Source organism: Paramisgurnus dabryanus, chromosome 1, assembly GCF_030506205.2.
Source record: "Paramisgurnus dabryanus chromosome 1, PD_genome_1.1, whole genome shotgun sequence".
In the NCBI taxonomy this organism is placed as follows: domain Eukaryota; kingdom Metazoa; phylum Chordata; class Actinopteri; order Cypriniformes; family Cobitidae; genus Paramisgurnus; species Paramisgurnus dabryanus.
The window spans coordinates 12,669,871-12,687,243 of NC_133337.1; the positions used below are offsets into that span (position 1 = coordinate 12,669,871).

General features: G+C 37.9%; 2 protein-coding genes across 4 annotated transcripts in view; one reads left to right on the forward strand and one right to left on the reverse strand.

Moving 5' to 3' along the window:
- ano2b (anoctamin 2b) overlaps window positions 1-7,575 on the forward strand; it is a 37,087-nt gene extending 29,512 nt beyond the window's left edge. For all 3 annotated transcript variants that reach the window (XM_065265756.1, XM_065265757.1, XM_065265758.1), the window contains 5 exons: window positions 64-216; window positions 327-379; window positions 2,120-2,301; window positions 5,383-5,488; window positions 6,082-7,575. In XM_065265756.1, coding sequence (XP_065121828.1) covers window positions 64-216; window positions 327-379; window positions 2,120-2,301; window positions 5,383-5,488; window positions 6,082-6,450 — 863 coding nt within the window. In that variant the 3' untranslated portion in view covers window positions 6,451-7,575. The remainder of the gene's footprint in view (window positions 1-63; window positions 217-326; window positions 380-2,119; window positions 2,302-5,382; window positions 5,489-6,081) is intronic.
- A 3,688-nt stretch (window positions 7,576-11,263) lies between these two features.
- LOC135745707 (uncharacterized) lies at window positions 11,264-14,196 on the reverse strand. The gene is made up of 6 exons (XM_065264065.2): window positions 14,129-14,196; window positions 13,954-13,993; window positions 13,635-13,754; window positions 13,478-13,546; window positions 11,934-12,026; window positions 11,264-11,578 (listed from the first exon to the last, which is right to left on the reverse strand). The coding sequence occupies exons 2-6, from the start codon at window positions 13,990-13,992 to the stop codon at window positions 11,495-11,497; spliced, it is 405 nt and encodes a 134-aa protein (XP_065120137.2). The 5' UTR covers window position 13,993; window positions 14,129-14,196; the 3' UTR covers window positions 11,264-11,494.
- Window positions 14,197-17,373: the final 3,177 nt, after the last annotated feature.

The window sequence follows — 17,373 nt, forward strand, 5'->3', positions numbered from 1 at the left end:
GTCCCCTTTAAAGTGTAAAAATGAGCCAAATTTCCTCATGTTTTATTTGTTTTTATTCCTTAGTCATTCAGTTTGGTTTTGTGTCGCTCTTCGTGGCCTCATTTCCACTGGCTCCACTTTTCGCCCTCTTAAACAACATCATCGAGATCCGCCTCGACGCCAAGAAGTTTGTCACAGAACTTCGCAGACCAGATGCCGTGAGGGCCAAAGATATTGGTGAACGTCTTGAAATAACTATGTCTACATATTTACATGTGCGAGGTTGTGTAAGATTTACCACTGTATCATCTAATTTAACATCTCTTTCAAAATGTTTCTTGCCACAGGAATCTGGTACAACATCCTGAGTGGTTTGGGAAAGTTCTCAGTTATCATCAACGTGAGTTTCTGCTATGTTATTTTCCCTAAAATACCCTAATCACGTAGGTGCTCTTTATGTAAAGTTCATTATTAAGAGTGATTTATAAAGGGTGCAGGGTCTTACATAGATTTCCTTACTGTATTTATATGTTTTGGGTGTTGACCAAGAGCCTTCTGATTAAGAACAAATGTCTATAAGTGTGTAATAACCTGGGGTCATGTAAAAGTACTGAAAAATCATTTCGTGTCACTATAGTTTCTGTACTACTTTTATTGATGTTCTTTGAAGCCATGGTAGATTTCCTCTTAACTGAGTACAAACTTGTTATGTAAGATCTCAGAATTCCTCTACAGATTTGCTTCGTGCTTGGCTCACATACATTAAATGATAAAGGTCAAGTAGATTTACTTTAACAGATGTTCATCATATAAGTAGAGTATTTTAAGTAAGCCCTACACCAAACCTAATAAAGGTCCTTCGTCTTCTTTCTGAACTTTCATTAAGAAAGACCACATTTACTGAGCAGCATAGCATCTGATCGATACCAGCTGTGTTTTTTTCTTTTCTTTTGTCAGGCATTAGTGTGGTAGGATAGCTCAAAATCTGCCTTCTAATACAATTTAATGTACCTACATTATACATGGATATCAGCTGACGTCACTCACTTGTCTTCCGACATTTTGAGGACTTGAAGTGGTCGCAAAAGAACTAGAAGCTATGCCTTCAATATGCTGTGAGCATAAAAAACGCTATTTTAACAACAATAAGAAGGCTCAACACAACATGATATTTTGCTCGAAGTATCACCTATGTCTCTACACGTGAACTCGAGCATTGAGAACATTGTTTGTGAACAGAGAGTTAACTAAAAAGAAGGTTTTGAACAACTGACTTTGGATGATTTGGCTTCCGCTCGCCGCCTTCTTCCCAGTCAAGATGTATCGATCTCCAATTGCGACGTAAGGAGGGAGGATTGTAAAGATTGATATCTCCTAAAGCATAGTTCCATAAAAATGCACGGATAAGCCGTTGTTTTGTCGCAGGTGAAAAACAATATTGACCTTCTAGTTGAAAAAGGAGCCTCATATGTGATTGATTCATTCCCCTTCGGAAATTGATTATTTACGTCTGGCAGAGATGACAAGCGGACACCATAACAGCCAAAGTCAGTTGTACAAAACCTTTCTTTTTAGTAAACTCTGTGTACACAAACAATGTTCTCAATGCTCGTGTTCATGTATAGAGATCCAGGTGATACTTCGAGCAAAGTTTCATGTTGTGTCGCACTTTCTTATGTTGTAAAATAGTGGCAGTTCGGTAGCAGCGGATAGCGGCTGGAAGAACGCATCAGGGATCGCGAAGGCATCACACCCTAACCAAGATATATTTTTTTAAAGTAGCGTTTATTTTCATGACAGTCGAGATGCGACATGTTGTCTTTCGTAGCCCTTTACTGTATCCGTAAGAATCATTGACAGTAAAAGATAAGAAATCCGTAAATCGTAGCAAGGTAGCCAATGCTTGTCAATAGCCTACTGGTACTAGGTAGGTCCTAAAGATGGCGGCATGACGTAAAAGGTCACGTGACTGAAATCCATCTATTAGTACTACTTTCTATACGATATAGAGGTACATTGAGTTTCTCACTTGTCTGGACTTTTACCAAAGTTAATATCAGTTTTTCAAAGACACACATGCCTCTAAATAATTGATTATAAGAAACTTGTTAATTTTATTTATATTTTATCTTTATTTTAGGCCTTTGTCATCGCCTTCACATCAGATTTTATCCCCCGACTGGTCTACCAATACATTTACAGTGAGACGGGAACCATGCATGGCTTTATCAATCACACCCTCTCTTATTTTAATGTCAGCAACTTCAAAGCAGGAACCACACCTGCCATTTCCAGTCTTAACACAGACATCATAGTCTGCAGGTAGGCAATAACTGTAAAAAATATAAATGCATTTTACAAATTTAGCTTTACTTGTTTTATGCATTATGGGTAACATGTCATTTTAACCACAAAGATTAGGAAGTTGTCAATGCTAAACAATTAAAAAGAAGTATCCAAGGATTTAGGTGCCAAACAGTTTAGGTGCAAAACAGGTATTATACAACATTAAGTAGTGGTGTCTTGTATCATATTACTGATTTATTGAAATAATTGCTTTAATAAAACACACAGCCAGAAACGTATTACGTAATCATTGATTTGTCTAAGCAAACAAAAAAGTAATTACAAAATTCTAAGTAAACATTTTCAAGGTATTATTTATTCACATTGTTGTGGTTCTTTGTTAGACAGCACATAGGAGATAAACAGCCTCAAGAAATATCAGCTATCACCTCATGCGCTTCTCTTAAATGATATCTGATATAAACACATGTCAGAGATATAATAGCAAAACGTTCAGGGTAAATTCAAAGGGCCTGGACCACAGGACTGACAAGTAAATAAAATGGGCTCTTATAGTTTGGATGTGAGTCATGCTGTGCTAGATACTCTTGAGGAATTAAATCATTAGACATAAAACAATATTTAATTTAAAAACTCTAAACTACTAATTGTATTTTGTACTGACCAGACCCAGGCAAAATACACTGATATAAAATTAAAATAGATTAAGTTCAGTTTAAAAAGAAATACACACATGCAAATTCTATGGAAACGGGGCACTGGCTATATATGGGTGTGTAAATTATAAATTCTTTACAAAAATCTGCACAAAAAAATGCAAACCCACACACACACACACACACACACACACACGCACGCACAGTGCTGTCATTTGTGTTCATCGATTCTCTGGAAATAATTCTCTATTGTTAATCTCACCAAAGCAAACATCATTTAACTGCACATCCAAATCACCTTAGGCAGCTATAGAGGGAACAAGAATTTCTCTTTTTTTTCTCACTAAGAAAGATAGAAAGAAAGAAAAAAAGAAAAAGAAGCGAGAGAAATCTCTACAGAGGATGGTTCTCTATCACCCTTTAAGGGGACATATCATGAAAATCTGACTTTTTCTATGTTTAAGTGTTATAATTGGGTCCCCAGTGCTTCTATTAACCTAGAAAATGTGAAAAAGAACAACCCAGTAACTTAGTTTTGGTAAACCATTCTCTGAAAAAATAGGTCATTGAAATTTGGCCCCCCTTGTGATGTCAGAAAGGGATAATACCGCCCCTTAATATGCACTATCCAACCACAGCACTGCCATTTAGTGCAGAGATCAGCTCATTAGCATTTTAAAGGACACTCCCAAAAACAGCACATTTTTGCTCACACCTACAAAGTGGCAATTTTAACATGTTAGAATAAATTATCTATATGGTACAGTATAAATGAGCTAAAACTTCATATATGTACACTGGGGAGATTTATTTTACATTTTAAAAAAGTCTTGTGAAATGTCCCCTTTAAGCAGTGGTTCTCAATCTTGTTCCTGGAGCCCCATTGCTCTGCACATTTTGTATGTCTCCCTTATGTAACACATCTGATTCAAATCATCAGCTCATTAGCAGATATCTCATTGAATTGAACTGATTCTGTCAGATAAGAGAGACCGATAAGAGAGGCAGTGGGCCCCCAGGACCAGGACTGAGAACCACTGCCCTAAAATGTAAGATCTCAATACCACTTTGATTATCTTGGTCGGCCTTCATAACACAGATCAGACGCTTGTCTAGAAGAGCCGTTATCATAGTCTGGCTGCTTTTTCTGGTACAAGCAGTTGGGAAGAGATTACATTTTTGTTGGTGGACATCAGTTCCTCCAACTGTAGAGACGAGTGGCGATCGGACGTCTGGGCTTGTGTGACCTTCTGTCTGTGGTTAAGAGGAGGAAAGATAGTCAGCAAGAGAGAGAGAGAGAGAGAGAGAGAGAGAGAGAGAGAGAGAGAGAGAGAGAGAGAGAGAGAGAGAGAGAGAGAGAGAGAGAGAGAGATAGAGCAGGCTAGTTAGTGGTCTAAAATAGGGTTGTGGAAACAAATGAAGCCCATATAGACGGTTTCAGCAGTAACAACATAAACAAGCGGCTGTCGTGGTCCACACGTAACTTCCGGTAAACTCCGCTAAGAATAAATAACAACAAAGTTCTTTAAACGTAGTTTATTTATACAACAAGCAAAAAAACAACAACAACACATAGTTTACCTAGGAAACCGAAACATTTGTTATTTTCGACGAGGAATTTGTTCAAGAGATCAGTTTAGCAACTAGTCAGACCATTAAAAAACGAAACTGGAAGTAAAGTTCAGATCCAGACGTGTAATGCGTCAGCGCACGTGCATCCGATGAAATCGTCTATACAGTATATATATTTCTATCTTAAAATCAAAACCATCCTAACTCATTCCACATAGATAATTCTATGGGGTGGTTTCTCGGACAGGGATTACCTTAAACCAGGACTAGGAATAATTAGGAATAGTTTAATTAGGAAATATAACTAGTTTTAACAAACATGCCTTACTAAAAACATGACTTGTGTGCATTTTGAGGCAAAACAAAGGGCACTGCTGATTTTAAGATATGTCAAGTTGTTTTCAGTTTGGTCAGCTCTTACATTTATTTTAGTCTAGGACTAGTTTAATCTCTGTCTGCGAAACTGTCCCTATATGGCCATGAAATTAAAGACCTTTATTAAATAAATTAAATATTTATTTTTTCATAATTCAATAAAGGAAATCAAAACTTGGGAACAGGGAAGCAAACTCAGTTTGACTGTGTATAACTGGCCTAAATACACTCTACACTTTTTGATTGAGACAGTTGCTGGGTTTTTATAAAGACTTAAAATGTACAGATGTGTTGGTTTATCTTAGAATTGTGCATACAAAAGGAAATCGATTTACTTTTCAAGACAAAGATTAAGGCAAAATACAACGCCTTTTGTGTACCTCTAGACCATGTGCTTTAAATTCTGTATATTTTTAAATAATCCTAACTAGAAACAAGGTTGACCATTAAGGACCCTGCATGTTTGAAGTCTTATCCTTTGTGTTCTTCTTAGGTACAAGGATTACAGAGAACCACCCTGGTCAACTGAACCGTATCAGTTTTCCAAACAGTACTGGTGTGTTCTAGCAGCTCGGCTGGGCTTCGTCATTTTGTTCCAGGTAATAAAAAATCATTATTACACGAATATCCTGAAATTTCTAAACATTTATTCGGTGTAACTCATATTTACACTATGGTTACTCTTTTTAACCTCAGAATAAAACCAAATGCATGGAAAAGAAAGAAAATTGCCAAACCCAGAATAATCGCTTTAGCAGCCACACATATGTTAAATAATTAAAACTTTTATGCGTTAGGACTAATCTTGGTCAGGATAAATGCTGTAGCTAAGGGGAAATATTCTGCTGTCAGCAACTGGGTGGAATTCTATTAAAATGCAGTTAAACAAGAAACCCAAACGTTAAGAATTTAACCTAGGTTATCGTCTTCTCTTTCTGGTAAACATCAGCATAACTATGTTTTTTGCCGGAGGATCAGTTATCAGAATAGTTTCCCCTGTCTTATGGTTCTCCTGTCTTTTCACCCAGTCTGGTGTGCATTGAAAGAATGAAAACACAGATATTTTCATCACACCCTGGGTGCTTCATGACACCTGATCTGTATCATCTTTATTACCACACCCATCTTTACTCTGAATGTACAGTATGCGTATTTAAGGACATTTGTGGTTAACGTTGTTTTCCTGCTGCAGAACCTTGTGATAGCCATGAGCATGCTTGTGGCCTGGGTCATCCCGGATGTGCCCAAGAACATCAGCGAACAGCTGAAGAAGGAGAAGACTCTTTTGGTGGATGTCTTCCTGAATGAGGAAAAGGAGAAACTTCAGCTTATCCAGAGCCTGTTCTCCAAAGACCTGACCCAGGAACATCAGGAGGAGCTACAGGTCCCGGATCAGACAGCTCTGCCCCTCCAACAAGCCCAGCCTGGAGCGGCCCTGCCCACCCCTGCTCCAACCTCGACCGCTCCCCGAACCCGACCCAGAGCGGCGAGCTTCAGTCAGTTTACTCGCCAGATGTCCATGTCTCCCCGCAGTGACATCACCCAGCACACGGCTGTGTAAGGGCGGTCGGGTGCGCGGATTTGTGCGATTTGACGGGCGCAGCGTCTTTCACCATGCCTGAACGGTGGATTTTGAAAATTGCGAGTGCGAGAAGAGTTTGAAGCCGCTGTGTTTGGAGTTTTGGGAACATGATGTCCTCTGTCTTCTGTTTTTCTGTGGAGCATCATGGGATCGTCTTCTTTCGGTGACTGAACTTGTACGGCTGGTTTTTAAAGCCTCAGATGTTCTTCAGGGTCATCTGACACATGAAGTTGCCACAGAGCCTAGCTTCAATAGGACGGCTTGCAGATGCTATCATTCCATGCGCGTTAGTGTTTGATGAGCACGGTATCACAAACAGGTGCTGGAATCCCTCGAACCACGTGGAATGTTTTGTTTTTCCCTGATCTTGTCTCAAACAAGGGTGTTTATGGGCGCAAACTCAAAGAGTCGGGCATGTTTGGTGGACTCCCATAGACTTTGCATAATCTGTACATGCTGTCCAAATGCAAACTGCCTTGCACACTGATGTAGCAAATAGCAGCAAATAATAAACCTTTCATTTTCTCAGGAAACAGCGTCACTGTAGGCTGTATTGTTTCCATAAATATGACCTTTCTTGATTTAATAACAAGTATGATACGTGTTAGTAAGTTAAGGTGCGTAAATCACATTTGCTGTGCAAACTACATGGTACTACAATGTATTCTGTAATATGAAACGTGGCAAAAATGTACTGTTTAATCTTATTTAAGCGATGCCGCCTCATAATGTAACACATGAACTGAAATCCAATGTACAAGCACAATTAAGGCAACTTGTAATTAAATTTGCATTTTGTCAATCAACACATTTATGCTATTTCTGCTTCTGAAGATGGTGAAGGGCTTCATCTGTGGTCACAGTAGATCACACAGCGTAGATTGTGAAACAGCTGGTCTTTTTGTGCCATGTCAACTATAATCCTCCCATGAATTCACCGTCACCAGGCAGTGTGGGAGGGGAGGCTGGGGACACTTGTCCTTCAGGGAGGAAACAGGGGAACAGGGATGTATGTTGTGTGCCAACATCTGGTCATCAAGTCATCATTCTGTATGCCTCGTAGGATTTAATACTCATGCAAGAAGAATAAATATTAAATCCCAATTACGCGCCAGTGGATTTTCTTTCTAGCCCTTAAGGCATTGTGCTACGAGTCCCCTGGGTTCAATTCATTTGTGTCCCTGACATCTAGCAGCTAAGCAAGTTGTTTTCCAGAATAAGGCAAATCTTCAATGCTTTCAAAAGTGGTCTGTTCTCTCTTTACCTGGGCACAATCTTAAACGTTTTGTGTTTTCACACACATTTGATTGAACCCTTTGCAGTACACAACAACAAGATTAAGATCTTGAAATTACCGTGAGTCACATACGATAGAGTTTCATTTCACCACCAGGTTGATCATACATTTGTGTTTCCCTTATCTTAAAGTGCAAGTGGTCAAAACTTAAGTGGATGATCTATTTCTTTAACAGGCCATCTAAAATGTCAATTTGCTTCCAGTATGAAAGGTGTGTTTAGGGTTCATGAGTATTTTGTTACCCCCTATTGACCTCTGCTTAGGTGAAGCATGCAAGCAACGTTGTAGATATGACTCTCTTACTTAAGTACACAAATCTTTTGCCATTACACCACCCTCCATGGTGTTATAAAGGTTGAAAAGAGCTGATGTAGTTCATGTGCAATCAGACTATTAAATGTCCATTAGCAATGACAGCCAGTGTAATGTATTATTTATAATTATATCCTAAAAGCAAGAATCCAAAGTAAGTGATCGACATGAACAGCATTTATGTTTAGATAACACTGAAATGGTTGTGTAAGGTTTAACAAGGGTTCTATTCAAAGTGTCCTTAAACAACACTGTAACCTCTTGCGCAATCCAACCTGCTGCATGTACGTGCAGAAGCATTTTGATGATAAACATTCGTAATCTTCCTTAAAGCTTTGTAGATACAAGCACAGGAAGAGCTTTACTCCTTAATAAAGATTTGTTCTCTATCAGTGACCAATCCTGTGTCTTACAGATTGGTGGGCTTCAACTTTATAATACATAATATCCACGTGTGCCTCTGCAGAAGCTTTGAGTAGTATATGTATAACGGCAATATTAACTACATCACATGCTGTCAACTGCAAATTATTCTTGGGCCAGTTAAAAACCACACGATTCTGGAATCTGAATTAAACATCTGCACACAGGGGTGAAAAGAGCCTCTGGATAAGATCGGTGACACAAACCTGCTTCCCAGGAAATGATGCATTGGGCAGCCATTTAAAAACTCTGTATCCAATGCATTGTTAATGCAAGAAGACTTTTTGACAAGTTAGGCTGAAGCAGACAGTCACTAAATAATCAGAGACTGACGTGCAGAGTTTCACGCAGCACGGCTCCACAAATAAAGTTGCTTGCATGTTTTGAATACTATTATGCTTTGTCTTGTATTCATTCAATTGTTGCTTACTGTGTGTTTTCAATATTACGCCTGGAGGCACTTTAAATTTAGGTGTCTGTAGTTAATAGCGTCTGTACACAAAGACGCACCATGGGGTTACATTCAGATTCCTTGTTCTTCAGTGGCCTGAAGCTTTGGCTTTTATCTGAAGTCCATGCCAGGGTTTCCCATGGTTTCAGGTGTTAGCTTTACCTGAAGATTGCACCATTGTATGTTTCAAGCAGAGCTTGCCAGTGGCGCATTCCATAGTCAACTTGACAAAACCTTCAGATTACTTGATTTGTGAATGATAGGCATTCCTTTTCTGTCCCTTTCTTTTATCTCAGGCTGTTCAGAATGCAATACTTGCTTCTTACTTGCCGAACACACTCGAAAGAGTTATAATTGTTTTGAAATGTTGATATGCTACAGTATGACTAGTGAGAAGGACGTGTGCTAAAGCTGGCAGGGATACTTGAATTCATGTTTAATTTAAAATGAAATGCTGCAGGATGGTACAACGAGTGGCCTGTAATTTGTTACTGTAATGTTTAGGTTGGAAAGTAGCCCAAACCTTAGCATTTCACTATGGGTATGATGATATACAGTAGTGTATGATATACAGTTAGCTGTACGCCCTAAAAAATTGTGCGAAATAGTACTAAAACCACATAATCATCATACACTGTAAAAAATATGCAGCAAGAAGTTAAAACAACTTGGTTTTGCAAGTCAATTCAACCTACTATTTTAAGTTTTGGCTTTAAAAATTGACATCACTTATAAATTCAGGTTGAAATTGTTTACATTTTTTACTGTGTAGAGTGGAACCATTTTTAGCCACTTATGGTACAACATAGCAAAATGTGATTTAACACAGAGGTGCCACCTTCGGATCTCTCGTATGAGCCAAAACACAAGTGACTTAAAATGCAATTTATCGACGAGCCACTAGAGGCTGGCTTCAAAAGGGAGTGAATTGCCGTAGACCCCCATGTTAAAATGCTTAACTTTACAGCAGAAAATAATATGTTTACGGCCTGGTACAAAAAGTGTTTTTGGTCTACATACAGTAGCTACTTTTGCCCTTCATGACAACTGTAAGGGGGGGGGGGAATTTTTTTGTAACTTATCCGTTTAAATTAATAGAATAGTCTACCCCTTTTGCCATATTAACCTATGTTATTACCTCAACCTAGACGAATTAATACATCCCAATCTTTTTTCAATGCGTGCACTGTACAGCGCGTTATGAATGTGTTAGCATTTAGCCTAGCCCCATTCATTCTTATGGTACAAAAAAGTTTTATTTTGTGGCACCATACTTACTAGTATAACTCCTCATGTAACCGTCTTTAAATAGGGAAAACACGGAAGTGTTTGGTGGCTTCCCTGTTTGGTACCATAGGAATGTGGGTCTAAGCTACATGCTAACACATTCATGACGCGCTGTACAGTGCAAGCATTGAAAAAAGATAGATATGTATTAATTTGTCTAAGTTGAGGTAATAACATAGTTTAATATGGCAAAAGGGAAGACTATTCCTTTAAGCCTTACATTTCTGCATAATTAAGGGCGTGGCCACTTGAGTGACGGGTGAACTGCCACTGCTGTCACTAGAGTCGAGCAAGCCAGGCTTCACCCACGTCTCGCTACTTTATCCATTTTTTGTTATCCGCAAGTGATGACGGCAGGCTCAGCCAACTATTGGCTTCAAAAAAGCTCTTCACAAACATATGGGTGACATCACAGACACTACGTCCATATTTTTTACAGTCTATGCTCTATAGGTGCTATATAGGTGATGTTTAGCACTAAAAATGGTGCTATGTACTGCCTAGTATTAAATATTTAGCGAGGATGTCATGGCATAAACAGAGCACATCAAATATATCATCGTTGAGGAGGCAGAGCTGTAGTGTGCAGAAAGGAATTCTGGGATATCACTGGAGATGTGTGACACTGGAGACTGTGGCATTTTCCTGCCCTCAGGGGTCAGACATGCTGAAACATGAATCTTCTATATTCTCCTATAATGCACCACAGGAGCCACCTGTTCCTTTCTGCTCCTTCCTTTCTTCACTATTTTACTCTTTTTTTATTCTCCATCTCTAGCTTTTGTGCTTTTATGATCTTCGAGGTTACATAAAAGAACGAAAGACCTCATGACAATTAATTGATTCTTTGATTTTGAGCACCTCCCTCTACATGATCTCCCACATTATTACAGTATAATACAGGACATGTGACTGACATTCATCTAATGGTTGTGATTTATTACCTCACAGTCAGTGAGTTTATGTTATTTAATCGTTTCGAAGGTTGAATGAGACACAACTCGATGTATTGTGGTCTGACAAAGTGTTTTACTCTGGTTAGCGTCTTTGAAGGCGACGTAGAGATAAGATTTCACTCATGTTATTCTTAGACACGTTCTTTCACCAGTCTAATATTAACACATCTTCAGAAGATATCTGAGCTCTTCCACACCTGCAGTATATCATATAGAGCTGCTCTGTTAACATTTTAAATATTTGGATGGATTGGGTGGAGACAGTTTAGTCGTTTGTTTAATGTGTAATAAACACGATTACAGCCTCATCAAGAGATGGTTGATGGTTTCATTTGTAGAGCCAGGATCCAAATCCTGAAGAAGAACTTTTTTCTGAAAGTCCTAAAAAAAGAAAGAAAAACGTCTTTAAACTTCTAAGACGATACATGCTTCATGTCAACAAAACATTAACTCTTTATTAAACAGTATCTTAGTGTTTATTAATATTACCAGCAGTTTGAATAATTATGGTCTTTTGAAAGGGTCTGATTGCATTTTTGGTGTCGGTAGATTTAATCTGCACAGGGTCAATGTCATATATGGTATCGGTTAGCATACTTTGCATTAGATACATTCAACATCTGGTCATGTTCAGTCATAGGCTTTTGGGCCTCACATCTGTACCTGGGGAAAATGATAGACCTTCTGAATGTGTATGCATGTATTTCTGCATGTGTGTCCAACTGAACCTTCTCACCCTGAATTCTCGTAGTCTATGCAGTTTTGCGTGGATGGCCTCACGTTTGACCGCCAGCTCGGCTACATGACTTTTCCACTTCTCTTCTTTCTCCTTCCAGAAACACAAATTCACAATTCAGTTGGACACCTCAGAGGCTTTTAATTAGTAAGGGGGTCAGTTCCGGTTAGAGGGTTTTTTAAACAATCAATTAGCCATTAACATTACTTACAGTAAGTTGCCAATAACCTCTTTTACTATAGGCTAAACTCTATGAATGTATAAAAAACGTCTTATATGTTTAGCAGTTGTTTCTTAAAAAGAGGCTGATCCAGTGATGCAGACCCTTATGTAGGGGTGCAGGAATGAGGCTTGGCCTGACCTCTGACTGATCCAAATTTCCGTCTTTAGCCAGATTGTCTGAGGGTGATACTTCCTGTCTCCAAGCTGATTATCGCTTCTATAGGCCCGGGACTAAACCTAGCCGTATGCAGCATATGGAAAACATTGAAACACTTTGCCTCCTATTCAAGTAAATAAGAAAGAAATAGCCCACAACACCTTATCCTCTAGAGAGGATTGAAACCATCCCTGTTCTCAGTAACATAAATGCACAAACACCGGGAGGGCGGGGTTATCTCTTTAGAGCTCTCTTATTTATGTAGTTTGGTGGATGTGAGTTATGAATGATAACAGGAATAAATAGAATACACATGGGAAACAAGGGTAAGCACTTCTCCCCTGACCTTCTCGTACATTAATCAGCGCACGGACACACCGCAATCCTGGAAGCTCGCCGGGAGACTTCGAGCAGCTGCAGAGGAAGGAAGTGAGAGTGGTGTACTGTCCGATCGTAGAATTTAGGAATCAGCGTTAAGCAATTAATCTAAAGCTATTCCTCTCTCTCGCTTAAAAGAAAAATGAAAGTGACTTTTTTAACCCCTACTATTGCTGTTTCTTATTGACCAATGCATTGCAGGAATTCCTTAAGCTGTTGAATTTAAGAAGACGCCAAGTAGACAACAACACCACCCCTGTCCTTCAGTGACCTCACACTTGGGTGTTAGACTTGGGGCCTTATTGGCAACCAACCATGTGCAGCTGAGACATACATCATCTTACACTCACAAATACACTCCTTGAAACCCAAGCATTCGGCACCATTATTTCACGGTAGCTTCATCTCATCAAGTCTCGCATGGCTCGCCTGCAGACCTCCCACAATACAGCCACTGATCAACTGAAGCCATATTTTACTCAAAACTACTAATTAGATTGTATCACTGCAATACGACTTATGAAGGATTGGCAGAAAACAGCATTACATTTTAATGTGTTTAAGAATTTACTAAAAGTTTATGACTTTGAATATTTTGTTTTGTTTTCACCAACTTTGTAGAGGTCACTGCACACAAAGCAAAATCTGCAGACGAAATACAATCATGCACAATACGCCTGATGATGTACAGTAAGTGTAATGAGAGTCTGCGTATGGAGACAGATAATAAATGTTATTAGACAGCTGGAGAGTTTGATGGTCCTGCCGTTACCGTATGACATCGTACCTTCTGCTGTTCTTCTATCTCACGTTGCCTCTCTTGTTCCTTCAGCTGTCGCTCCTCTTGACGGTGGTCCTGAACCATCGTTTCAGCAGCCAAAACAGTTAAGTAAATTAACAATCATGCAGCATTAATAACTATGTTTAAGAGAACGTAGTCATACCCTCTCTAGCTTCTTCGGATTTTGACTTTCTTGGACTTTGCCTTCCTCTGAACTTTGGTCCTGTTCTGGTTGGCTTTTTAAGAAAGCAAAATCTTCCTCTTTACAGAGTTCTCGCATGCGCTGCGGAGCGGACAGTATGACAAATGACACAATGAGATGTTTTTTCCATAACAGGATTCACAAATAAGCTTTTTATACTTAAGATTTTCTAAGTCAATGCATCAAAACCATTTTACAGTTAACCTTCATTTTAATACACTGTTTGCAGAGAAAAGATGGAAAATTTAGAAAATAAAATAGACCACCAAACCAAGTGTACCTTAGACATGGGAATTTGAGCAAATCTCTTATGGGCCATCCTAAATGAAGAAACAAATCATCTCACAGAATTGAACCACTGCCTTAATTCATTTTGTAGTTTTGAGTCATGTGCACTCTAAGTAAAACAGTCTTAACAGGTAGATCATCTTTGGTCTTTAATGAAAATAGCTCACCTGGGCCTGAAAACATCCAGCAGTGTCCGGTTTCTGCGCGTTGTCCTCTTGTTTGCTTTCTGCGCTGCGACTACACTGGCTAATAAACCTCATAAGAATAGTAATATACCCTGACGACATACAAAAGACATCATAGCTATTCCTGCACCAAGCTGCTAAAACAACCACTGTTGTGCTAATAAACAACCCCTCATCCCTTCACTTATGATAAATTAGTGCCTCTCAAATCCATTACACAAGTTGCGGTCACGGTTGTTCTCAATAATGTCATTGGGCTTTGACATGCATACTGGGTTCAAAACTTAGATGTGATGTAAATGTGTTTGACACATTTCAAAAGGAAACTAAACTAAAGACAAAAATCAGATCCAAGAATTTATATTAAAAAAGGTGTCGACGTTGGAGGGGTGAATAGGTTGCATATTTGACCCATAAAGTACCTAGCTTGTTTTTTTTTTCTAGCTTTGTTTTTCACATCTGTCAGAATGGCAGTTTGATGGGTGTAAAGGTTCAAGGTCAAGGGTTAAAGCCTTGAACTGACTTCATAAATCCACAATTTCTTTGATTTGGAATTTCCTTGAGTCAAAATTCATTATATTGATTGAATATCGTAATGTTCAGCTGCGCAAATAATACAATACTAGTGGGGTATTTTGTTTTGGATTTTGAAATCTTTAAATAAATTTTATACAAGTATTTAGACATATAAATCACACCTAAAAGTACATAAAGGTATAAAAATTGCAATAGAAAATTAAATTAAAGTAATAAAAAATGTAAAAAAAAAAATTTACACAAATAATATTAATATAGTGATAAAGAAAACAACAACAAAAAAATATATGGGGGTCCCTAAGATGTTTTTGTTTTGTTGCCAAAAATAAAACGCTTTTTGAAATTTAATCGAATATATATTTAAACAGTACAAAATGTATTAATCAGTTCTGTCTATAAGTTGTATCAGATTTGTTTTAATTTTTCTCAACTAAATTTGTCTGAGGCGCCCTCTAAAACTATTATTTTTTTATATTTCGCCTAATGCCTGATGCCGTACAGTCCCCTTTAGCGTCCCCTTAATTTAAAGGGACACTTCACCCATTTGCATTAAGCTTTGTATAGTTAGAACCCCAGTCATGTTTTTGAATGGTCATGCATAATTTTCTCAGTTGCCGCTGAGACAGGAGAAATAAAGATTTCAGTGTTGCACTTCCTTCTTTCAATGATGTAAAAATCATCATTTTGCATCATTGAAAGAAGGAAGTCCAATATCTTTGTTGAGGGAGTGAGACTACAAACACCCCTTTTCTCAGTCAAATAGGCACCAAATTCTAAATGTATGTTAACTTTCAGCTACAAATATAACACACTTTCAATAAAAATCAATGTTTCTACGGGTGAAATGCTCCTTTAAGCACTGGCTACTCTGTGTGAATTTGAAGGTGAACTAACATCCACAAAAAGAGTAGTTAATCTGTAGTTAAAATGTTTGTTTTTACATTTTATACAGTGCATTAAATTCACAAAAGGAAAAAACTCATTATTCCACAATTTCAACTCAATAAATATTGCTCTTGTGTATATCAATGTGACTGTGTTGTTCTTGTTTCAGCTGTTTCCTGTAATGCTTTTTCACCAGGGCCTTTTTCTCGATCATTCTGTCCTAGTAAATCTTAATTAACTATATTTTCTTCTTGCATACACTGCAAATAATCAGCTGTATTTATATTATAGGTTGCATGTTTTCTTGTATTGGAATAGCACCAATCAATGTTCATTCATTTAGATTAGATAAAGTTTTAAGTAAGAACAAATAAATGTGGATTAAACTTTCTGACTAATTCTTCTCTTGCAGTCTGTGTTTGATTAAAATTCTTGTCTTTGTACCCACAGTTAACAATATTTCCATTCCCAAAAGGACACAATCACCAAAACCATTAAAAAAACTTTATTCAGACAATTCTCACACAGACCCTTGCAGTGAAAAGAGAAAAAGATGATGCAGGTCAGATTAACAGTGCTTATTCAAGTATCAGAACAAGAAAATAGACATTTCTAGAGACCATTACCGGATAAATCATTCTCTTAACAAAAATACAAACAATGTGTTATGGGCACAGCAGCCAAATATGCTACAGGACGTCACTAAACAATGACAGCCAAACAAACTCTATGCTCCATTACTAAAATTGGAAATTTCCGTATTGATATTCCGTTGAGGAATTTTAATGTCTGAAGTCCTTTTAATAGAGTTAATGTGTTTTTGGCACAGTTTCCTTGTTAACATAAAGACAGCATTTGAACTCTGGTTTAAGCAATAGCAAATGTCCCATTATAAGTTAGGTTACAATGACTTAAAGCAGCAAGTATGCATGACACCAGCAGGACATAAAGTCACCAAAAAGTGGGAATGTTTCAGTGAACATCTTCAGGAATGAGTAAAATGGTTTTGTAATCCTCAGCTTGCAGACTCCAGTGTAAGAATGTGTTAAATGGTAAAGGCAATGCTTTGGGGCCATTCACAGCCATATCCTTGCTAACAGGGGATGTTTTGAATTTGACTTTAATCCAATTTCTCTACGGAGAGCTGCATTATAGAAGAAACCAAATGGAATGTAGAAACTTAAGAGGTGTGTTGCTATTTCAAATCTTAGCTCGCGCCCAAATTCACAAAAATCAAAACTTCACACTATCTTTTAGGGTCTTTGAATCAAAGCTGACAATCACAAGATGGTTCAAAACCTTTGCTTTTTTTAAACAATCATATTTCCTTTTAGTTCAACAGCACTTTTACTTTCAAATGCGACTCTGTCAAAGAGTAAAACAACACTAAACTATTTATTTTTGATAGCCACATTACAGTTAATGATTGGATGCTAATAAAACTTTATAATGGGGTAACATTCTGGCTTGGCACTTCACTTAATGCAGTAATGGTTTTGAATCATATTAACCTTACTGTAGAATATCACTCTGTAGTCTTATATGCCGAGAGATAAATAAGATCAGTAAATTATTATATCACCAATCCCATTTATTAAAAACTTTGGATTATATATGGGAACTCTTAGGCAGCTTGTCCAATCAAAGGTCTGGGTTGGGCATCACAAAGATGTCACATGGTTTAATTAAAAGTAATTAGCTTAGGGCTTTTTAAAATAACTGAACAGAAGTCCTAGTACGTTGGGGTCTTATTGCTTGTTGCATTGGTCTTAAACAAACTGTGAGAAAAAATGACAAGGGTTTTT